Source organism: Oncorhynchus gorbuscha, linkage group LG09 (assembly GCF_021184085.1).
Source record: "Oncorhynchus gorbuscha isolate QuinsamMale2020 ecotype Even-year linkage group LG09, OgorEven_v1.0, whole genome shotgun sequence".
Classification (NCBI taxonomy): Eukaryota; Metazoa; Chordata; class Actinopteri; order Salmoniformes; family Salmonidae; genus Oncorhynchus; species Oncorhynchus gorbuscha.
In genome coordinates this window covers 29,927,730-29,953,263 of record NC_060181.1, presented here as the reverse complement: position 1 = coordinate 29,953,263, position 25,534 = coordinate 29,927,730, and the positions used below count along the sequence as shown (strand labels likewise).

The 25,534-nt window shown below is 43.8% G+C and overlaps 1 protein-coding gene across 14 annotated transcripts in view; it reads right to left on the bottom strand.

The window, feature by feature from the left end:
• The window catches only part of LOC124043374 (receptor-type tyrosine-protein phosphatase U-like), a 323,408-nt gene that overhangs the window by 26,757 nt on the left and 271,117 nt on the right, over positions 1 to 25,534 (bottom strand). For 8 of the 14 annotated variants that reach the window (XM_046361930.1, XM_046361939.1, XM_046361932.1 and 5 more), the window contains 8 exons: positions 20,535 to 20,607; positions 20,238 to 20,314; positions 17,220 to 17,237; positions 10,619 to 10,655; positions 2,845 to 2,942; positions 2,453 to 2,569; positions 2,031 to 2,185; positions 1,628 to 1,763 (listed from right to left, as the gene is read on the bottom strand). In XM_046361930.1, coding sequence (XP_046217886.1) covers positions 1,628 to 1,763; positions 2,031 to 2,185; positions 2,453 to 2,569; positions 2,845 to 2,942; positions 10,619 to 10,655; positions 17,220 to 17,237; positions 20,238 to 20,314; positions 20,535 to 20,607 — 711 coding nt within the window. The remainder of the gene's footprint in view (positions 1 to 1,627; positions 1,764 to 2,030; positions 2,186 to 2,452; positions 2,570 to 2,844; positions 2,943 to 10,618; positions 10,656 to 17,219; positions 17,238 to 20,237; positions 20,315 to 20,534; positions 20,608 to 25,534) is intronic. The other 6 variants (XM_046361933.1, XM_046361941.1, XM_046361942.1 and 3 more) reach the window with 1 other exon arrangement.

Below are 25,534 nucleotides of genomic sequence, written 5' to 3'. Positions count from 1 at the left end.
TTTGTGCTGCAGAATGCAAATTTCTGTTTGAAAAAGCTAGCCTTTGGTATGATTTAAAGCTGGCCAAGATAGGCAGCACCAAGTCAACACAAAAAAATTACAGACAGACAACATGAAAAACTACAAGTAATCTAGTAAAAACCATTGAATTCACAAGAGCATAAAATAGCAAATTAAAAACATTGACAGGTCAGGGAATCAGCCTCAAAATCCTTCATCAGTGATTTAAAAACACCAATTGGGACAAGTTCTTCCAGTTTAAAAGTATTTTGTAAGGTGTTCCAAGATGATGGTGCAGAGTACATGAAAGCCCCTTTACCAAATTCAGATCGGACATTCGGAACAGTTAGCAGGATAAAGTCCAGCAAACGAAGAGAGTACCCACCACATTTCTGAACAATAAAAATGCACAAATAAAAAGGTAGTAAACCCAAAATGGCTTGGTAAATAAAAGTATACCAGTGACTGAGCCAACCCTGGTATACAAAGTGCAGTTTTGCAGTTTAAAATAGATCTCAAAGTGCCATGGTAAAGAGTGTCAATTGATCTCAAACACTGAGCGGAAGCATTCATATATAAAATATCCCCATAGTCTAGTAAAGGCATACATGTAGCTGACACTAGCCTCCTTCTGGCTTCAAAAGAAAAACAGGCCTTATTCCTAAAATAAAATCCCAATTTCAGCTTCAATTGTTTTGTAAGTTGTTGAATATGCAATTTAAAAGAGAGGCTGTCATCAATTAAAACTCCAAGATATTCAGTTCTCTGCTGCCAATGACTGGAAATAACTGCAAAAATCACTGAAGCTGGAGACCCATATCTCCCTCACTAACTTTAAGCACCAGCTGTCAGAGCAGCTCACAGATCCATGCACCTCTACATAGCCCATCTGTAAATAGCCCATCCAACTCCCTCATCCCCATACTGTTATTTATGTGTTTGCTCCTTTGCGCCCCAGTATCTCTACTGCACATCCATCACTCCAGTGTTTAATTGCTAAATTGTAATTATTTCGCCACTACGGCCTATTTATTGCCTTACCTCCCTTATCTTACCTTATTTGCACACACTGTATATAGACTTTTTTCTCTATTGTGTTATTGACTGTATGTTTGTTTATTCCATGTGTAACTCTGTGTGGTGTTTGTGTTGCGCTGCTTTGCTTTAACTTGGCCAGGTCGCAGTTGTAAATGAGAACTTGTTCTCAACTAGCCAACCTGGTTAAATAAAGGTGAAATACATTTTTGAAAATAAATGATTAATCCAAGGTCGATGCAAGGATATCAATTAAATTACCAACGTCAGAAATGGGCGGCCGATAAATGCATTCATTTACCACTTTTTTACCACAAAAAAATGAACAGGAGGACATTTCTATGAAAAGACATTCAACATCAATGTTATCAGATGTAAGTGCGAGGTCCTCTATATAGTATACCATATACTGCCGGGGAGGTCAACCCACCTCCTTGGGAGATATTGTTTATGCATGGTTATGCTCCAACCCTGTGCTAACATACCTGAAACTGATCATGGTCATCAGATAATATGTGTGTTAGATTAGGGTTGGAGGGAAAGCCTGCAGGAGAAGGTTTGGGCATCCCTGATATACAGAGTATATTCTTACCTCTGTCTGTATCATGTTGATGCGTCTGGAGCAGAGGGTCTTGACACAGTTGTAGATGTCCACCACTCCCTCACACTCTGCCATATCCAGCATGACATCCAGTACGATGTAGCAGCCTGTTCTGCCTGCTCCCATACTGACACGGAGGAGAGAGGTCAGGGGTTAGGAGTTGGAGGTTAGAGGTCATATCCAGCATGACATGCTGCAGACTGTGCTGCATGCTCACGTACTAACACACAGAGATGTCAGGGGTTAGAGGTAAACAAGGTCAAAGAGGTGAGGGTATAAGCTCAGGAGCGAGAGACCATCTATAGGCTAAGCTACACCAAAAACGATAAGTATAAAATAAAGAGCCACACTGCATCACTCAGAGACAGGATGTGATGTAAGATGGTTTTGTTACCTGCAGTGGACAACCACGGGCCCAGCGTCGGGGGGTGTGGAAGCCTTGACCCGGCGTAGGAAGGCCAGCAGGCCTGTGGCGTGGTAGGGAACACCATGCTCTGGCCAGGAGGTGAAGTGGAACTGACACACCTCATGTTTGGCTGGGTAGCCCCTCTGGAGAGGAAAATACAGAAGGTCCAATGAAAATCATTATCAGCAAACAGACACCTACAGTTGACACAGTAGGACATGTATTTAGACATCTCTATTCAAACGTGCATATTAAAATGGTTCATTATTTGTTAAGATATCAATGCCTCTATAAAGGCTGTGTGAACAAAGATTAAACAAAACACTCAAATTGGATGTGATCCCAGGGGCCAATACATATCCAAACCATTTTTTATTTGTTAGATAGAAGGACATAGACTATTCGCTCACCCGCTCCATAGCAAAGGTGCGGACGGTGTACTCGGCCAGTGTTTCCGTTTTCAGCAGTGTGATCTTGATGTCTCCATAGAGTTCACTGTCCTCGGGCCAGTACTTACAGCACTTCATCTGAACACACACAGAACATTTGGACTTTAATCAGGGTCAACAGCCAGTTCAAGAGAACAATCAATACAATACAGTAGCCCATGACAATCATCTATATTTCTTGTTTACATCTAGAAAAGGTGGAAGAATTAATGGTTGTAATCTGGTTGTCATTTCAACCAGTTTTGCCCACTGGGTTGTAGACTTATTATACAAAGCTAGATCATTCCGCTGGTAGTTCTTATATTGTCCTATGCAAAGAGTGAGCCCACAAAGGCACAGAAAGATAATCCTACCCTGCCCACTTCGACCAGTTTAGTGATCATGACAATACTGAAGCAATTCTCCTGCCACACCATCCTCCAGAAGTCGTAGATCATCTCCTGTTTGGGACCTGAGGGGGAAGAGAGGAGGAGGTGGAGGGGGAGTAGGAGGAGGACAAGGAGAGGACAAGGAGAGAAAGGGGAGGCGGTGGAAGACAGGAGGAAAGACAGAAAGAGGTGGAGTAGGAGCATAAAAGGAAGGGATATAGGGAGGAGAAATGGGATCATAAATCAGTAGAAATAGCAGGGATAACCATCAGGGTCGGGCTGGTAGAAACCATGCCAGAGACGAAAGTAACAGTGTGTCATTTTATGAACCATGGCTCTCCTCTCCTCTCTTTCCTCTCTCTGCTCTCCTAGCGTCTGCTGGTAGAATGTCATTTCAATACGCTCACAAATCCACAGCTGTTGTGCAAACAACAAGCGCCATCACTGTCTTCTTTCTCCGGCGAGGAGCGACACAAATCTCAGCTCCTCGGCACGCATTGGCAGTTGATTGCATTATACGGTGAGCTTGATCATATCACATGCCTCTATGTCATACCATAGATAATGTAAGGGTGAACAAATACCATGGCTTTAATGATAAACATACCCATCCATACAGTATATCATACCTCTCTGGTGGGTATCTGATCATTTTACGTTCATAAATGACATATTATTTGTGTTGAGAGCTAATGTTAGGGTGTATCATGGCTTTTGATGATGAAAACACATTCCAACCTTGGTTATCTCTGCACGCACAATGCATTCATTCAATCTGTTTCCAGGGGCCTACTATGGTGCTGTAGTTAGCATAGATAAGACCGTTGTCAAGGAGAAGGTCATTCTTGATCACTCATGTTCAGTTATCATAGCTATTTTGCATTCACTTTGTTTCCCTCGTTGTTCCACCCCCTCTCTCCTTCGCTTTGTCTCTTATAAATAAGCCATATGATCAAATACAACCAAGGCGGTTGTTGTTTCCGCAGTGTTTTTCACAGTTTGCCTTAACATGAAGCCTCCACAGTGGATCCTACTTGAGATGCCTAGCACCTAGCCCCCACGTAGTGTCTACTGTATTATTAATATGACGACATGTTGTTTCATTTCCAGCAGCACTCCTCACTGAGGGCCAGAGGCTGTCAGAGAAGTGATAGATAACGGTGCATCCTCCCAGGGCACATCTGTATGCTCAGCGTAATGTTGCTGTGTGGACACAGGGCTTCAGAGCAACACTCCTCCACTACCCCCTCCACCTCACCCTTGGACACCAGTTTCGCTCCAGGCACCTGCCTACACACACACCTATACATACAGTATATACCTACAGTGCCTTCAGAAAGTATTTTTGTGTTGCAGACTGAATTTAAAATGGATTAAATTGAGATTGTGTGTCACTGATCGACACAAAGTAACCTATAACGTCAAAGTCAAATTTTGTTTGGAGCAAAATTTTGAAATTATAAAAAATGTTAAAGCTGGAATGTCTTGAGTCAATAAGTATTCAACCCCTTTGTTATGGCAAGCCAAAATACGTTCAGGAGTAAAAATGTGCATAACAAATTGCATAATAAGTTGCATGTACTCAGTCTGTGTTCAATAATAGCGGTTAACATGATTTTTGAATGACTACCCCATCTCCGTACCCCACACATACAATTATCTGTAAGGTCCCTCAATCGAGTAGTGAATTTCAAGCACAGATTCAAAGACCAGGGATGTTCTTCAATGCCTTGCAAAGGGCAGCAGCGAATAGATGTGCAAAAAAAAAGCAGGTGCTAAATATGTGACCCTATTCAGGAAAATAGGCATATGTTGAGCCGTTTGAACGTTAAAAAATATATATTTTTAATCTAAAAGCATTTTCTTTGGCAGAAATGCCTTCTTGAATGTGCCATAAAAGAAACGTGTGTGCCATCTGTAAATATGAATAAAATTGTTAAATGTGTTGGTCAAGCAACCTTCCCACTAGCCATGATTGGCTGAGATAATGAGTGGGCTGAATATTTCGAGAGAGGAGTTCGGATTGGTCTACATTTTTAAATGTGTTGTGTAGTGGAGCTGCATAAGTGTGGCTGTCCACTTTCTGGAGGATCAAGTTTTGAAATCAGTGGAATTAGAGTATGATATCTAAAGAGACAGAGGAAACACCTGTCTCCAGATTACATCTTCAAACTAAGGGCAACCGTGGCATGGCATTCCTGTCAGGGAGACATGTCCATGCTCAATGATGTATACAGGTAAGATAGTGTAGTGTCAGCTAGCTACATTTTCAGATATTACACGCTCTCTAATTTTGACAGAAAGTGGTTTAATTTCAAGCTAAAGTGTACTGTTAGCTAGCTAATGTTAGCTGCCTGGCTCCCTAGCTGATGTTATCATTCATTTCCCAGAGCCATTTGCTGTTCTAGTTAGCTTACATTGAACATGGTTGGTTAGCTCCCAGCACTAGCTCATTAGCTAACGTTACGTGACGTGTGTGCAACACCCGATGAATATGGCCGGTGTCAGTAAATGTCTGCAAAAAAAGCGTAATGAAATTGTCGCCCGCAGAGCTGTTTAGGCTGTTTTCATGCTATCCAGAGGTAAACAAATCAAGCGTCAAGTGCGCGCTTCGAGAGCGAAATAAGATGGGTGGGGCTAAAGCTTATGGTGAGGGTGTAAACCATGCTGAATGGGTGTAGACAAAGAAGAGCTCTTCACTAGATAGCAAAACATTCAAAGGCGATTTAAAAAAAAGAGAGTTTAGTTGATCAACTTTGTCAAAGCAGAATTACATTCCCATTGTTCCTCAACTGTAGTGTATGATATACCATTTTGTAGCTCTGAGTCTCTACTTTTATCCAATGTAAAAATAACACAACTTTTGCTACATCCAGGTGGCGAGTCACATGAGCATGGTGAAGTTATTATAAATTACACTTTGGATGGTGTATCAACACACCCAGTCACCAGAAAGATACAGGCATCCTTCATAACTCAGTTGCCGGAGAGGAAGGAAACCGCTCAGGAATTTCACCATGAGGCCAATGGTGATTTTAAAGAGTTTAATAGTTGCGATATGAGAAAACTGAGGATGGATCAACGACATTATAATTTCTCCACAATACTAACCTAAATGACCGCGTGAAAAGAATTACAAATATTACAAAACATGCATCCTGTTTGCAACAAGGCAAAGAAATGAACTTTTTGTCATGAATACAAAGTGTTATTTGTTTGGCACAAATCCAACACAACACATCACTGCATACCACTCTTTATATATACTGAACAAAGATATACAGTTCATATAAGGAAATCTGTCAATTTAAATAAATTCCACTAATCTATGAATTTGTGCCACTAATCTATGAATTTCACATGACTGGGATAACAAATATGTATCTGTTGGTCACAGATACCTTAAAAAGAATAGGGGTGTGGATCAGAAAACCAGTCAGTATCTGATGTGACCACCATTTGCCTCATGCAGCGAAACCCATCTCCTTCGCATAGGTAATCAGGCTGTTGATTGTGGCCTGTGGAATGTTGTCTCCCTCCCTTTCATTAGCTGTGCAAAGTTGCTGGATATTGGCGGGAACTGGAACATGCGGTCAATCCAGAGCATTCCAACCATGCTCAATGGGTCATATGTCTGGTGAGTATGCAGGCCATGGAAGAACTGGGACATTGACAGCTTTCAGGTGATGGCTGTGGATGAATGGCACGATAAGGGGCCTCAGGATTTCATCACGGAATCTACATGCATTCAAATTGCCAACACTAAAATGCAATTGTGTTTGTAGCTTATGCCTGACTGCCTGCCCATACCATAAACTCAACACCACCATGGGTCACTCTGTTCACAAAGTTGTCATTAGCAAACAGCTCGCCCACACAATGACATTCACGGTAAGCTCATTGTCATCTGCCCGGTACAGTTGAAACCGGGATTCATTCATGAAGAGCAGTCTTCTCCAGTGTGCTAGTGGCCATCGAAGGTGAGCATTTGCCCACTGAAGTCGGTTGCGACGTCACACTGCCGTCAGGTCAAGACCCTAGTGAGGACAACGTGCATGCAGATGATATTCCCTGAGACGGTTTCTGACAGTTTATGCAAAAAAATATTTGGTTTTGCAAACCCAGTTTCATCAGCTGTGGCTGGTCTCAGACGATCACGCAGGTGAAGAAGCCGGATATGGAGGTACTGGGCTGGCTTCCTTACAAGTATTCTGTGGTTGTGAGGCCGGTTGGACATGCTGCCAAATTCGCTAAAACAAACGAAGGCGGCTTATGGTAAAGAAAGCTACATTAAAATCTTTGGCAACTGCTTTGGTGGACATTCCTGCAGTCATCATGCCAATTGCATGCTTCCTCAAAACTTGGCATTGTGTTGTGTGACAAACCTGCACATTTTAGAGTGGCCATTTATTGTCCCCAGCAAAAGGGGTACCCGTGTAATGATTATGCTGTTTAATCAGGTTCTTGATTTGCCACAACCGTGGATGGATTATCTTGGCATTGTAATCAAATTTGTGCACAACATTTGAGAGAAATGATATTTTTGTGCGTCTGGAACATTTCTGGGATCTTTTATTTCAGCTCGTGAAACATGGGACCAAAACTTTACATTTGTACTTGTGTTTTTGTTCAGTATATTTTCAAGCATGGTGATGGCTGCATCGTGTTGGAGTATGCTTTTCATCGGCAAGGACTAGGGAGGTTTTTTAGAATAAAAAGAAATGGAATACAGCTATAAGCAGGTAAAATCCTTGAGGAAAACCTGGTTCAGTCTGCTTCCAACAGTTACTGAGAGACAAATTTACCTTTCAGCAGGACAATAACCTAAACACAAGACCAAATCAACACTGGAGTTGCTTACCAAGACGACCTTGAATGTTCCTGAGTGGCCTAGTGACAGTTGTGACTTAAATCAGTTGAAAATCTACAGCAAGACTTGAACATGTCTGTCTTGCAATGATCAACAATCAACTTCAGAGATTGAAGATTTTTTTAAAGAATAATGGGCAACTATTGTACAATCCAAGTGTGCAATTCTCTTACAGACTTACCCCAAAAAACTCACAGTTGTAAGCGACTCAGGGGTGTGAATACTTATGTAAATTACATATTTCTGTATATAATTTTCAATACATTTGCTAAAGATTCTAAAAGCATGTTTCACTTTGTTATGGGGTACAATGTGTAGATGAGTGAGCAAAAAAAAAATTGAATTCAGACTTTAACACAACAAAATGTGGAATAAGTCAAGGGACATGAATACTTTCTGAAGGCACACTGTGGTAGTCAACCTCATCTGGCCTCCTGGCTTCTTTTTTACCATGCATTCTAAAATGTATTCAGTCTGCCTCAGTAAGAGAACAGAGACACATTTGTGTATGCCAGTGGCTATGTAATATGTATGCATAAACGTGTGTAGACTGTATAAGTATTTGTGTGTGTGAGAGTGAGAAAAAGAGAGAGAGAGAGAGAAAGAGAAAGAGAGAGAGAAAGAGAGAGAGAGACAGAAAAAGAGCAAGAGCAAGAGAAAGACAGAGAGGTTTAAGAAGAGCAAGTGAACTGAAATCTTCCTTGTGTGGAGTGGTGGGAATTGGGACCAAAAAGAAAGAGGGAAAGACACCAGAGGGGAATCACATACTAAACTAATAAGATCAGAGCTAAGGAAGAATAAATTATATATCTCTCTGTGTGTGTGTGTGGGGGGGGGGGTCCATGTTCTAGGTCCTGACTTGAGGGAGTAGCAGAACTACGCACAGACGTAGGGGAGGAGAGACACATAGAGACTTCACAGAGAGCTACAGCTATGTGCTGTAACATATTCAGACTCGGTTGGCCTATGTACAGGTACATGTGACTAACAGTAGAGAGAAGTGGTGTTGAGGTTGTAGGAACATTTACCCAGCTACAGAACGTGATGGAAAACCAGACAGTGTGTGAATGTATGCTTGTGTGTGAGAGAGAGAGAGAGAGAGAGAGAGAGAGAGAGAGAGAGAGAGAGAGAGAGAGAGAGAGAGAGAGAGAGAGAGAGAGAGAGAGATAGGAGCGAGAGGAGCGATAGACAGAGAAAGAGATGAGAGAGAGAGAGATAGGAGTGAGAGATATAGGAGCGAGAGATAGGAGCGAGAGAGAAAGAGATACGAGCGAGAGATAGGAGCGAGAGAGAAAGAGATACGAGCGAGAGATAGGAGCGAGAGAGAAAGAGATACGAGGGAGAGATATATGAGCGAGAGATAGGAGCGAGAGAGAAAGAGATATGAGCGAGAGATAGGAGCGAGAGAGAAAGAAATACGAGCGAGAGATAGGAGAGAGATAGGAGAGAGAGAAAGAGATACGAGCGAGAGATAGGAGAGAGAGAAAGTGTGGTCCTTCTGTAGCTCAGTTGGTAGAGCATGGCGCTTGTAACGCCAGGGTAGTGGGTTCGATCCCCGGGACCACCCATACGTAGAATGTATGCACACATGACTGTAAGTCGCTTTGGATAAAAGCGTCTGCTAAATGGCATATATTATTATTATATTATTTATTATTAGAAAGAGATACGAGCGAGAGATAGGAGAGAGAGACACGAGCGAGAGATAGGAGAGAGAGACACGAGCGAGAGATAGGAGAGAGAGAGAGATATGAGCGAGAGATAGGAGAGAGAGAGATATGAGCGAGAGATAGGAGAGAGAGAAAGAGATACGAGCAAGAGATAGGAGAGAGAGAGAAAGAGATACGAGAGAGAGAGAGAGAGAAAGAGAGAGAGAGAGAGAGAGAGAGAGAGAGAGAGAGAGAGAGAGAGAGAGAGAGAGAGAGAGAGAGGAGCGAGAGATAGGAGCGAGAGATAGGAGCGAGAAAGAGATAGGAGCGAGAGAGAAAGAGATAGGAGTGAGAGAGAAAGAGATACGAGCGAGAGAGAAAGAGATACGAGCGAGAGATAGGAGCGAGAGAGAAAGAGATACGAGCGAGAGATAGGAGCGAGAGAGAAAGAGATACGAGCGAGAGATAGGAGCGAGAGAGAAAGAGATACGAGCGAGAGATAGGAGCGAGAGAGAAAGAGATACGAGCGAGAGATAGGAGTGAGAGAGAAAGCGATACGAGCGAGAGATAGGCGCGAGAGAGAAAGAGATACGAGCGAGAGATAGGAGCGAGAAAGAGATACGAGCGAGAGATGAGAGAGAGAGATACGAGCGAGAGATGAGAGAGAAAAACAGATAGGAGCGAGAGAGGAGAGAGAGAGAGAAAAAGAGATAGGAGCGAGAGAAGAGAGATGAGAGAGAGTGCGAGAGATTAGATTTTTTTAAACCTTTATTTAACTAGGCAACTCAGTTAAGCACATATTCTTATTTACAATGACTGCCTACCCCGGCCAAGCCCTAACCCGCACGACACTGGGCCAATTGTGTGCCGCCCTATGGGAGTCCCAATCACAGCCGGTTGTGATACAGCCTGGAATCAAACCAGGTCTGTAGTGACACCTCTAGCACTGAGATGCAGTGCCTTAGACTGGTGCACCACCAGGGAGAGAGAGAGCGAGAGATGAGAGAGAGAGAGAGATAAAGAGCTTGGAGATGGTTTCCGTGTGTTTGATGACATTCCATTTACTCCGTTCCAGCAATTATTATGAGCCGTCCTCCTCTCAGCATCCTCCACTGGTGTTTACACATTAATAATTCAAATCATTATTTTAACATCAACAACTGGGAGGCATGGTTGCGCATGCACATACATACATACAGTACACACACAGAATACAGTTATTGATTCCAATGGCACTCACCTTGGGTGGCTATGAAGTGGTTTGATCGCTGGTACCCCTGTAAAAAAAGAAAAAGAGATGTAGAGGAAGAAAGAAAGAGAGAGAAAGAGAGAGAGTTGATCATCAGAGTAGCACAGTGTAAAGACCAGTCCCTGGAGCCACTGTACAGAACCATCCCCATCCCCCTCCCTCCGTATTCTCTCTTCATTTCCACCTGGTATTGAATGACACTGTATATGTAGTGGAGCTTGCGTTGTATTCATCTTCCACCTAGATATAATACCAATTGGTTTTCATATTATAATATTTCCATATTGTAAAAATAGGACCAATAACAGGTAGCTAAAGGACAATTCTATACAACGGCCATAATTGTCTAGAGAGAGGGACCGTTATCTTCTCAATGGGCAAGCTTCCTACCAATTAGCTTCTTTGTTCAGGCAGCATTTTACCATTATCTGTTCAGGTATAGAGCAATAATAAACTACAAAAGGGAAATTATAATAATTTCAGCTTTCATCTGACACTGTCTGAGGCAAAGCGGTCATTTCCAGCAGCGTGAGCGAGCTCCATTTCAGTCTCTGTCTCTGCCACTGACACTACTTTGCATGCAGCGGGAATAGGAGTTGGTTCAAAAGCAGTGACAGATCTGTGACTCCAGGAGCAATTTCAGCCGATTGACACTGACTGATCTGCCGTCGTATGTTCTCCTGGGGGAGGTATTAGTGCTGCTATGATCCCGCCTGGACACTGTCAGATGGGATGGCTATTCATGGTCTCACTCTCTCTCTGTGTGGAGAATGTAAAGCAAGACAAATCCGCCAGCCTTGGGCATGATCCCATCATAGCGCCTGGCTGTAAGGGAATACACACACACACACACACACACACACACACACACACACACACACACACACACACACACACACACACACACACACACACACACACACACACACACACACACACACACACACACACACACACACACACACACACACACACACACACACACACACACACACACACACACACACACACACACACACACCCCATTCCACAAGTGCCATGCCACACAAAGAGGAGGGGAGGGGAGATGGTTAACCGTGTGTGTCTGTGTGTGTGTGCTTCCTGTCTGTCACCTAGGCAACCACCACCTTCCACCTACAGCGAGCAGACAGCATCACATCGAGTAGTGTGAAATATAAAATGGATGAAAAAGAACTGAATAAAAATATACTTTTATCTCATGCTCCCTACCACACATAAACCATGATAAAATTCATCACAGCGCCACAACATGATGAGACAGAAAGCAAGTGGCCACAAGAAGAAAGCCAAGACATGTTTGAAGTTGGCAACCTCCCACTTTACATTTTCTCTTCTTCCACAGCTAGTTGGCCTAGATAGATAGCTCACTACGCAGTCGAAGATTAGCCAAAACACTATATGAAAATCTATGTGTGAGAAACATCCAACAGAATGTGATTCAGGGACAGAAAACAGGTTGAAAACAGTCTTACATGTAATGTTCAGGGTGTGGCAGTGAGTGTGTTGGCTGTGAACATGCTCTAGTAGTCCCTGCAGTGTCTGATCTGAAGGTGTGTGTATCTATCCAGGCTTTGGTCCTGCATGCTTTCTCTACATGGGTCTCTACTGCCCTCAGGGCATATCTGAGCTCTAGCCAAAAGTAATTAACTATATAGGTAATAGACAGGCCAAAGGTAGTGCAGTGTGATGGAAATAGGGCAGTGTGATGGTAATGGGGTAGGGCAGTGTGATGGTAATAGGGTAGGGCAGTGTTATGGTAATAGGGCTGTGTGATGGTAATAGGGCAGTGTGATGGTAATAGGGCTGTGTGATGGTAATAGTGCTGTGTGATGGTAATAGGGCTGTGTGATGATAGTTGAGCAGTGTGATGGTAATAGGGCAGTGTGATGATAGTAGCGCAGTGTGATGGTAATAGGGCAGTGTGATGGTAATAGGGTAGGGCAGTGTGATGGTAATAGGGTAGGGCAGTGTGATGGTAATAGGGCTGTGTGGTGGTAATAGGGCAGTGTGATGGTAATAGGGCTGTGTGATGGTAATAGTGCTGTGTGAAGGTAATAGGGCTGTGTGATGATAGTAGAGCAGTGTGATGGTAATAGGGCAGTGTGATGATAGTAGCGCAGTGTGATGGTAATAGGGCAGTGTGATGGTAATAGGGCAGTGCGATGGTAGTAGCGCAGTGTGGTGGTAGTAGAGCAGTGTGATGGTAATAGGGCAGTGTGATGGTAATAGGGCAGTGTGATGGTAATAGGGCAGTGTGATGGTAATAGTGCAGTGTGATTGTAGTAGCGCAGTGTGATGGTAATAGTGCAGTGTAATTGTAGTAGCGCAGTGTGATGGTAATAGGGCAGTGTGATGGTATTTTATTTTTTATTTTTTTATTTCACCTTTATTTAACCAGTTAGGCCAGTTGAGAACAAGTTCTCATTTACAACTGCGACCTGGCCAAGATAAAGCAAAGCAGTGTAACACAAAGAACAACACCGAGTTACACATGGGATAAACAAGTGTATAGTCAATAACACAATAGTTTAAAAAAGGAAGTCTCTATACAGTGTGTGCAAATGGCGTGAAGAGGTAAGGCAATAAATAGGCCATAGCAGCGAAGTAATTACAATTTAGCAGATTAACACTGGAGTGATAGATGAGCAGATGGTGATGTGCAAGAATAAATACTGGTGTGGAAAACAGCAGAAAAGTAAATAAAAACAACATGGGGATGAGGTAGGTAGATTGGGTGGGCTATTTACAGATGGGCTATGTACAGCTGCAGCAATCGGTTATCTGCTCAGATAGCTGATGTTTAAAGTTAGTTAGGTAAATATAAGTCTCCATCTTCAGCGATTTTTGCAATTCGTTCCATTGGCAGCAGAGAACTGGAAGGAGAGTCGGCCAAAGTAGGTCATTGGCTTTGGGGATGACCAGTGAGATAAACCTGCTGGACTGCGTGCTACAGGTGGATGTTGTTATCGTGACCAGTGAGCTGAGATAAGGCAGAGCTTTACCTAGAAAAGACTTATAGATGACCTGGAGCCAGTGGGTCTGGCGACGAATATGTAGCGAGGGCCAGCCAACTAAAGCATACAGGTCGCAGTGGTGGGTGGTATAGGAAGCTATTTTGTAAATGACACCACCAAAGTTGAGGATCAGTAGGATAGTCAGTTTTACAAGGGTATGTTTGGCAGCGTGAGTGACGGCGGCTTTGTTGCGAAATAGGAAGCCGATTCTAGATTTAATTTTTGGGTTGGAGATGTTTAATATGAGTCTATTTGCAGTCAAGCCAGACACCTCGGTATTTGTAGTTGTCCACATATTCTAAGTCAGAACCGTCCAGAGTAGTGATAATAGTTGGGAGGGGGGCGGGTGCAGGCAGCGAACGGTTGAAGAGCATGCATTTGGTATTACTAGCGTTTAGGAGCAGTTGGTGGTCACGGAAGGAGTGTTGTATGGCATTGAAGCATATTTGGAGGTCAGTTAACACAGTGTCCAAAGAAGGGCCAGATGTATACAGAATGGTGTTGTCTGCGTAGAGGTGGATCAGGGAATCACCCACAGCAAGAGCAGGCAGTGTGATGGTAATACGGCAGTGTGATGGTAATAGGGCAGTATGATGGTAATAAGGCAGTGTGATGGTAATAGGGCAGTGTGATGGTAATACGGCAGTGTGATGGTAATAGGGCAGTGTGATGGTAATAAGGCAGTGTGATGGTAATGATGGTAATAGGGCAGTGTGATGGTAATAGGGCAGTGTGATGGTAATAGTATGGCAGTGTGATGGTAATAGGCAGTGTGGTGGTAATAGGGCAGTGTGGTGGTAATGATGGTAATAGGGCAGTGTGATGGTAATAGGGCAGTGTGATGGTAATAGGGCAGTGTGATGGTAATAAGGCAGTGTGATGGTAATAGGGCAGTGTGGTGGTAATAGGGCAGTGTGGTGGTAATAGGGCAGTGTGGTGGTAATAGGGCAGTGTGATGGTAATAGGGCAGTGTGGTGGTAATAGGGCAGTGTGAAGGTAATAGGGCAGTGTGATGATAATAGGGCAGTGTGGTGGTAATAGTGCAGTGTGATGGTAATAGGGCAATGTGATGATAATCGGGCAGTGTGGTGGTAATAGGGCAGTGTGATGGTAATAGGGCAGTGTGATTATAATAGAGCAGTGTGGTGGTAATAGGGCAGTGTGATGGTAATAGGGCAGTGTGGTGGTAATAGGGCAGTGTGATGGTAATAGGACAGTGTGGTGGTAATAGGGCAGTGTGGTGGTAATAGGGCAGTGTGGTGGTAATAGTGTGGTGGGGCAGTGTGATGTAATAGGGATAATAATAGGGCAGTAATGTGGTGGTAATAGGGCAGTGTGATGATAATAGGGCAGTAGGGCAGTGGTGGTAATAGGGCAGTGTGATGGTAATAGGGCAGTGTGTGATGCAGTGTGGTGGTAATAGGGCAGTGTGATGATAATAGGGCAGTGTGGTGGTAATAGGGCAGTGTGTGATAATAGGGCAGTGTGGTGGTAATAGGGCAGTGTGATGGTAATAGGGCAGTGTGTTGATAATAGGGCAGTGTGGTGGTAATAGGGCAGTGTAATAGGGCAGTGTGGTGGTAGGGCATAGGGCAGTGTGATGGTAATAGGGCAGTGTGTGTGATAATAGGGCAGTGTGGTGGTAATAGGGGGCAGTGTGATGGTAATAGGGCAGTGTGATGGTAATAGGGCAGTGTGATGGTAATAATATGGGGCAGTAATCGGGCAGTGTGGTGGTAATCGGGCAGTGTGGTGGTAATAGGGCAGTGTGATGGTAATAGATGGCAGTGTGATGGTAATAGGGCAGTGTGATGGTAATAGGGCAGTGGCAGTGTGGTGGTAATAGGGCAGTGGTAATAGGGCAGTGTGATGGTAATCGGGCAGTGTGGTGGTAATAGGGCAGTGTGATGGTAATAGGGCAGTGTGTTGATAATAGGGCAGTGTGGTGGTAATAGGGCAGTGTGATGGTAATAGGGCAGTGTGATGATAATAGGGCAGTGTGGTGGTAATAGGGCAGTGTTATGGTAATAGGGCAGTGTGATGGTAATAGTGCAGTGTGATGGTAATAGGGCAGTGTGATGATAATAGGGCAGTGTGGTGGTAATAGGGCAGTGTGATGATAATCGGGCAGTGTGATGATAATCGGGCAGTGTGGTGGGGCAGTGGTAATGATGGTAATAGGGCAGTGTGGTGGTAATAGGGCAGTGTTATAATAGTGTGGTGGTAAGCAGTGTGGTGGTAATAGGGCAGTGTGTGTAATAGGGCAGTGTGGTAATAGGGCAGTCTAATCGGGCAGTGTGGTGGTAATAGGGCAGTGTGATGGTAATAGGGCATGGTAATAGGGCAGTGTGCATGATAATAGGGCAGTGTGGTGGTAATAGTGCAGTGTGATGGTAATAGGCAGTGTGATGGTAATAGGGCAGTGTGTGATAATAGGGCAGTGTGGTGGTAATGTGATGATAATCAGTGTGGTGGTAATAGGGCAGTGTGCAGTGGATTGATAATAGGCAGTGTGGTGGGGCAGTGTGATGGTAATAGTGTGATGATAATAGGCAGTGTGATGATGGTAATAATAGGGCAGTGTGATGGTAATAGGGCAGTGTGATGGTAATAGGCAGTGTGGTGGTAATAGGGCAGTGTGTGGTAATAGGCAGTGTGGTAATAGGGCAGTAGGGCAGTGTGTGGTAATAGGGCATGATGGGCAGTGTGGTGGTAATAGGGCAGTGTGATGGTAATAGGGCAGTGTGATGATAATCGGGCAGTGTGATGGTAGGGCAGTGTAGGGCAGTGTGATGATAATAGGGCAGTGTGAGTAGGGGTGATGATAATCGGGCAGTGTGGTGGTGAATAGGGCATGATAATAGGGCAGAGTGGTGGTAATCGGGCAGTGTGGTGGGGCAATAGGGCAGTGTGATGGGGCAGTGTGGTGGTAATAGGGAGTGTGGTGGTAATAGGGCAGTGTGATGGGCAGTGTGGTGGTAGGGCATGATGGGGCAGTGTGGTGGTAATAAGTGTGGTGGTAGGGCAGTGATGGATGCATAATAGGGCAGTGTGGTGGGGCAGTGTGTGATAATGCAGTTATAGGGCAGTGTGGTGGTAATAGGGCAGTGTGGTGGTAATAGGGTACCATTTAGGAAGCAACACTAGACTGTTCTGCTCCCATTGGTTCCTTTGTACCATTTTTGATGGGGGGCAGGTGTCATATGTAATATAAAGCTCTAACTGCTGGTTCTGTCTATTGGGACAGACTTGCCTGCAGTTAGACACGCTTTGTGTCATCTCTGCTGTGACGGTGGACAGACAAACATAATACAAATCCCTAAATCTAGGTGAGTCTAGTCTGGCTGCAGATGAGAGAGAGTGTAGTGGTGTAGTGGAGCAGGTTTGGCTAAATTAAACTCTGGGGAGCAGCTGGTGCCTGGGACTGGGAGGGTCAGAGACGGAGAGATTAGAAAGTAATGGAGCCATGGAAAGGTGGAAGGAAGTAAAGGGGTACGCAGAGGGCACAGGGTGACTGGGTGGATAGATAGGAAAGAAAGAGAACTCGTAGTACTTACTTCCCTGTTTATCCGGATCTAAGAAGCCCCAAAGGTTGAGAAAAGATGGAAGGAGAAAGAGAAAAAGAAGGAAGGAAGCAAAGAAATGCTAATTATTATGATTAAAGAACAGGGGGATAGGAGAGCGAGAGATAGATTGTTTCTCACTACCAGTGGAGGATCAATGTGTAAACCCTCACACTTGTTGCCATAGCAAAGAGGTAGAAACCCAAGCTTTTTCTTCAACTTCCTGTTGTGCGGAGTGGTCACGGAACAGTAAGTGAACCAAACATGCTACACTTTTACTAGGATACAACCCTCCTCAGAGACCCTCCTCAGAGACAACCCAAATCAGAGACAGGGTGCTGCTTTTCCAGTCCCCCCCCCCCCATTCATCCCCTTCTCCTCCTCACATTAATCATTTAGTATGGCATCTGAGGGTGGGTTAGCCTAGCAGGAAGGCTAGTCAGGGGTCCTCACAGAGCCCATGTGCTAATGACACTTTCAAATAGAACAACGGAGTTTGGAACCAGAGCCCTTACACTCTCCATGAGCTCTAACACAAAAACCTTCCCCTTCACCTCAACCTACTGAGTCAGCGCTCATTTTACCTTTTTATTTTCTAGCAATTTTCCCTTTTCATTTTACTTTTCCTTTTCTATCCATTTTAGCTTCTCTTTTCTAGTTATTTCTTTCTCTTAAATCTTCTTTTGTTAAACAACACAATAGTGAAACAACTAATCAATGAGGGAGACTGCCAACGCTGAGTAGAACGCTGCCTCCGCATACACACACACCCACACACCCACACAGCCACACAACCACACACACGCTATTTCCTGCTCTGATTGGGCACTTCACTGAACAGGCTGTGTTCAACAAAGAGAAATAATTGCTAAAAGAGGTTTTTGAGACTGCCACCTTTACCTGACCTGTGTGCATATTCAGCAATGCCTCCGCATACACACACACCCACACACACCCACACAGCCACACACACACACACACACACACACACACACACACACACACACACACACACACACACACACACACACACACACACACACACACACACACACACACACACACACACACACACACACACACACACACACAGTCACACACACAGTCACACACACAGTCACACACACACACACACACACACACACACACACACACACACACACACACACACACACACACACACACACACACACACACACACACACACACACACACACACACACACACACACACAGTCACACACACACACACACACACACACACACACACACACACACACACACACACACACACACACACACACACACACACACACACACACACACACACACACACACACACACACATCACACACACACACACACACACACACACACACACACACACACACACACACACACACACACACACACACACACACACACACACACACACACACAGTCACACACAGACACACACACACACACACACACACACACACACACACACACACACACACACACACACACACACACACACACACACACACACACACACACACACACACACACACACACACACACACACACACACACACACACACACACACACACACACACACACACACACACACACACACACACACACACACACACACACACACACACACACACACACACACACACACACACACACAGTCACACAGTCACACACAGTCACACAGTCACACACACACACACACACACACACACACACACACACACACACACACACACACACACACACACACACACACACACACACACACACACACACACACACACACACACACACACACACACACACACACACAATGCTTGGCCCTAGCTCAATCACACAAACTGGATATTCCTCCAACACTAGCTACATTACTAGCTGTACAGCTTTGACACAGAGCTGGAAGAGATAGTATCTGGGATGAGGTATGAACTGGTACCTGGCTTGGTTTCCTGAATGAGAGTCACTGGAGCTGAACAGGTCAAGATCCCGACTAACTGATCACCAGATGAACAGGATCAGGCTTTTGATATCATCAGACAGACAGAGAGACGCAGCTCGGAGTCGACTTAGGAGAGCTTTTGGACGAGTCGTCAGCTGTCACAGAGGACAAAGAAACTCCTAGCTTATAGGATCTTATAGGAACTTATGGAATCTTATGGTGTTGCTGACACGATATCTATCTCAAATCCCATGTCCATTCCGGTACCCCCAGCGATAAAGAGACAGGACAATGCCAGGACAAGGGGACAATCCTCTTTAAATGGATATCCTCGCTGTCACATTCTTAGACACAATGTACTGGCCCGCCAACTGAGGCCAGCCAAAGAGAGGGTTTTTGGGAGAGACTACCTGTAAACACACAGTAGAGTAGGAGTCTCTCACTTCTCCTGCACTGGGCCATACACACAACACAACTCCCCCAGGTAGATACAGATACAGGACAATACACTGATCAGATTCTAGATGTCACATCCTCACACACTTTGGACTGGAGTTCCTATAGACTGGACATCCTTAGATACTGTACAGTAGCCTGCCAGCTTTGGCCAGCCTACAACATGCTGCTGGGATAGACTACATTATCCAAGAGTCTCTCCTTCCTGTGGCCAGCCTTCAGACATCTGCTGAGAGAGACTACATTAACCCCTCCTTTAGCACTTCTCTAGCACTGGGCCAGACACACAGCTCTCACGGGAGGGATCGGGAATTAACAATACAAAGTTAGCATTACAATTAGGCATGAGACTCATCTCTGCAGCAGTTGTCACACAGCTATCACATTGCAATAGAGTAATGCCAACTTTCGTGCACATGCATAGACGCTGTGGGGATGCTCACAAGTGCAGCCTCTTACATCGTAAGTCACTGCAATATCTTTGGTTCCCACAGCTGAGTCTCAGTTTAAGGAGCAACTGTGGGCCGAGAGAGTACAGACTGGAGTTGGGGGGCAGGAGAGAGGGAGAGAGAGCAGGAGAGACAGAGAGGGTAACTTACGTCTATGTAGTTGGCATTGACATAGTCAGAGTTGGGGTCTGCTAGGAGGGAGTGCAGCTTGACTCGATGACGATCATCTACAAGGGAGAGGGACGTTTATGTCAGCTTTATTTAACCAGGAAGTCAGGTTCAACAAAACAAAGCAAGTAGTGGTTGTTAATAGCAACTGACTTAAGGACAGGTTATAATTAATACAGTAATTGTAAACACATTTAAGTTCCAGTAGCTTTCATGTAAATGCTCTTCCATACATGACATACCGCTCCATTCTAGAGCGAGGGTCTGAACAGTACTTACGCCCCAGCAAACTGTCATGTCTCCCTTTAGTCTTGTCCTTCTTCTTGGTGACATCCCATCCATCAAAGAAGCTCTGAGAAGAGATGGAACAAGTGGTCACAAAGACCGTGAGATATCGTTAGCATACAGGCCCGTGTCATCACCAGATTTAAACAACACAGTGAAATACTTAGCTTGGTTACTGGAGTGTTAAATACTGCTAGAGCACAAGGGACACACAGTGTGTCATCAGATGAACGTCTCCTTAGCTTTGTTACCTCATTTAGACTGTCACCCTGAGGTTCTCTGATTAACTTCATCATATTCACTGCTCTTATTTCTGATAGGCATGACATATCTATAAGAGCATGGTGAGGAGAAGAAGAGGCTGAGAGACGACACCCAGCTATGAAGGAGGGATATGGCCTTGAGGGGGAGAGGAGAGGAGATGAGAGAGGAGAGCATCCAAGAGACGAGAGGAGGAGGAGAGGAAGAAATGGGGAGGACAGGAAAAGAAGGGAGGAGAGGAGAGGAGAGGAGAGGAGAGGAGAGGAGAGGAGAGGAGAGGAGAGGAGAGGAGAGGAGAGGAGAGGAGAATAGGAGAATATGAGAATAGGAGAATAGGAGAATAGGAGAATAGGAGAATAGGAGAATAGGAGAATAGGAGAGGAGATGAGAGGAGGAGAGGAGAGGAGATGAGAGGAGGAGAGGAGATGAGAGGAGGTAAATAGGCGAGCTTGTGTCCCTCTCATTTCATACGCATGGAGAGTAGGCCTGCCTGCGATCCAAGTGCTTTATAATACCTTGGAATCAAAGCGCTACATTTGTGATAGATGTTTATGGCACAATATACACAATCTGGCAGAACAGTTAGATACAATCTATTGAATCTAAATCAACTTTATGAGAGAGAGAGAGTAGAGACTAGAGAGTAGGGAGAGCGTGAGAGAGAGAATGAATGACTGAGTGAGCGTGACAGACGTGTTTGCGAAGGAACACAATGATTTCTACAACACATGGAGTAGCCAAACTATATTTTGGTGTCCAATGGTACATTTGACTGCTGTATTGTAATTTCAAATAGCAGCTATCACAATCATAACACTGCTTTTTTATCACACTTTTACAGTGTTAGTTTCAACAGCTGTTGTACAATACGATATAAAACACAAGAACATTTTCATTTTGACTGCACTGGGCTTTTAACTTCTTCGATATAGGGGGCGCTCTTTTAATTTTTGGATAAAAAAACGTTCCCGTTTTAAACAAGATATTTTGTCACGAAAAGATGCTCGACTATGCATATAATTGACAGCTTTGGAAAGACAACACTCTGACGTTACCAAAACTGCAAAGATATTATTTGTGAGTGCCACAGAACTGATACTACAGGCGAAACCAAGATGAAATTTCAAACAGGAAATGCCCCAGATTTTGAAGGCGCTGTGTTCCAATGTCTCCTTATGTGGCTGTGAATGCGCCAGGAATGAGCTTACACGTTCTGTCGTTTCCCCAAGGTGTCTGCAGCATTGTGACGTATTTGTAGGCATATCATTGGAAGATTGACCATAAGAGAAATTATTGCGTAATCTCCAGCTGCGTGTATTTTTCCATTTGGTTCAGAGGAGAAACCAAACTGACACAAATAATTTATCATCGAATAGATATGTGAAAAACACCTTGAGGATTTATTCTAAACTACGTTTGCCATGTTTCTGTCGATATTATGGAGTTAATTTGGAAAAAAAAGTTTGGTGTTGTAATGACTGAATTTTCGGGGGGTTTTCTTAGCCAAACGTGATGAACAAAACGGAGCGATTTCTCCTACACAAATAATCTTTTTGGAAAAACTGAACATTTGCTATGTAACTGAGAGTCTCCTCATTGAAAACATCTGAAGTTCTTCAAAGGTAAATGATTTTATTTGAATGCTTTTCTTGTTTTTGTGAAAATGTTGCCTGCTGAATGCTAGGTTTAATGCTATGCTAGCTATCAATACTCTTACACAAATGCTTGTGTAGCTATGGTTGAAAAGCATATTTTGAAAATCTGAGATGACAGTGTTGTTAACAAAAGGCTAAGCTTGTGAGTGAATATATTTATTTCATTTCATTTGCGATTTTCATGAATAGTTAACGTTGCGTTATGGTAATGAGCTTGAGGCTATGATTACGCTCCCGGATACGGGATTGCTCGACGCAAGAAGTTAAAGAACCCTGTAAGAGTCTGTCGACTTCCATGGGCTTCAAACTTCCTTTTAACCCCCTAGAGTCAATTGACGCACCGGTGCGTCAATCTAAGTACAGTAACATAATACAAAAATCCCCATCAAAATCCATCCGTTTAATCTAGAAATATCTGTGTTTTTGCATTAGATGTGTCTCAATCTACCGCATCCGCCATGAAAGTTGGCAGAGTTGGAGCGGTGTTTGTCAGACCACGAGACATCCCGAAAATCTGTCTTCTCGCGAAACGTCTGTAGCGTCTGAACAGTTGGACCTATGATTCTAAGCAGACATATGGCAATGTTTCAATAAGGTCATACTATGGATAATTTAGCCATTTGGTTTTTGAATTTTAGGACCCCTTTAGGTATTAAAAAATATATTTTAAAAATTATTTGAGAAAATGTTGAATTTGGCCTTTACTACCATAGCCCAGAGAAATGCATTGAATAGCACATTCAGAAATGGCAAAAAAAGACGGTCAAGTGTATCATAAGAAACCAGGTTTTGAAGTGTTTGTCTTGTCTCAATCTACCGCATCCGCTGATATTGCACTTCTGCATCTGCCGTGAAAGATGGCAGAGTTGGAGAGATGTTTGTCAGACCGTGAGATATCCCGAAAATCGCTCTTCTCACAAACACGTCTGTAGCATCTGAACGGTTTGACCTGTGTAAAGGGGAGGCTCTCACGAACACGATGGTGGTCTCTGTTTTTCTCTACGACCCCCACAAGTGTCAGTCTATGTGCCAACTTCTGTTTGTAGCCTCCGAATCATTTGGGATACAAACTAATGTGACATTACTGTGGAAAGGGGAGATTCTCATGAACATATCCTCACAATTGTCATAGGGCTCTTCTGAATGTAACCAGTACTGGTTGAATTTATCTTTATAGAAGGATGAAGGTCGTTTTGTGCCTGCCCAAAAAAGGGGTTAAATGCAGTATGTGTAAAAACAAAACAATATATTTCCTGAGATTTCGTATATCTACTAGATATAGGACTAACATTTCAAAACCTTGTTTCTTATGATACATTTTTTGACTGTCTTTTTTACCATGTATGAATGTGTTATTTGTTGCGTTTCTCTGGGCTATAGTGGTAAGGCCAAATTCAAAATGTTCTCAAATCATTTTAAACATTTATTTTTTGATAAGGTGTGCTAAAATTCTAAAATTCCAAATCAAATAGCTAAATGATCCACAGTATGATCCACAATGCCATATGTCAGCTTGTATCAAAAATACAAACAAGATTTTTAGTTTACTTGTACGGTTGTGAGACCATGGACATACAGTACCAGTCAACAAATTCAAGGGTTTTTCTTTATTTGGACTATTTTCTACATTGTATAATAATATTGAAGACATCAACATTATGAAATAACATATATGGAATAATGTAGTAACCAACAAAGTGTTAAACAAATCAAAATATATTTCATATTTGAATTCTGAATTAGACACCCTTCGACTTGATGACAACTTTGCACACCCTTGGCATTCTCTCAACCAGCTTCACAAAGAATGCTCTTCCAATAGTCTTGAAGGAGTTCCCACATATGCTGAGCACTTGTTGGCTGCTTTTCCTTCACTCTGCGGTCCAACTCATCCCAAACCATCTCAATTGGGATGAGGTTGGGTGATTGTGGAGGCCAGGTCATCTGATACAGCACTCCATCACTCTCCTTGGTGAAATATTTTTGATTTGGTTACTACATGATTCACTTTTGTGGTTACTACATGATTCCATATGTGTTATTTCATAATGTTGATGTCTTCACTATTATTCTACAATGTAGAAAACTGTAAAAAAATAAAAAAAATAAAACATCTACTAGCTCGAACAGAATTTCTACTGGGCTTGACATGTGAAGGCATCAACTCAAGTACTGCTCGAGAGCATGACATTTCCACATGTAGTCTTCAATTGTAGACTGCAACAGAGCACTGGAATTCAAAAACGTGCTGAAAATCGGGCCAGATCCACTGGCCCAAAACGTGTTTTTACCGGTCCCAGGCCAGCGTTAATGTCAGACCCTGCACACAAAATGTAAAAAAGGAATGAGCCAGAAAACAATAGGCTAAGTGGATTTCAACTCATCATTACCACATTATACGAGATGTGCAAAGTCATGCTCTCTCCTGCAGCGTAAAGAAATTTGACTGCAACAACAGTGCACGCAACACACATACACCCAGGTTCCAAGAGGCAGGACAGCAGTATTTCCCAGGCCTAACTCCCTTTGTAACTGACAGGCCCTTGTCCTATCAATTATTATTTTTTTTAAATTACCTTTATTTAACTAGGCAAGTCAGTTAAGAACAAATTCTTATTTTGAATGACGAGGGTTAACTGCCTGTTCCGGTGGCAGAACGACAGATTTGTACCTTGTTAGCTCGGGGGTTTGAACTTGCAACCTTCCGGTTACTAGTCCAATGCTCTAACCACTACCCACTATTATAGTGGGCGAGGGCTATGCAGACGTTTTTCTGGCTAGCGAATTGAAAACTACCATCGTCAATTTAAGTGGAAAAAGTATTAGGCTGAAGATGAGTCCAATCAGGTGTATGGCCGACAGCCGGCACTAGTGGAAAACACTTTACAATGGCGGCGGTAGCGTCCATGTTGTGGCACGTTCACGCGTTCCAACGCTAAGTCAGGCTTATCTCCTGGCTGCTTTACCGGGCACATCCAGGCGCTCCAAACCTGGCACACTAAGACCCTCATCAGCTCCGGCCCAATCGCAGCGTGGGGCGGCCGTCCACCTACAGCGCAGGGACAGGGGCAGCATGCT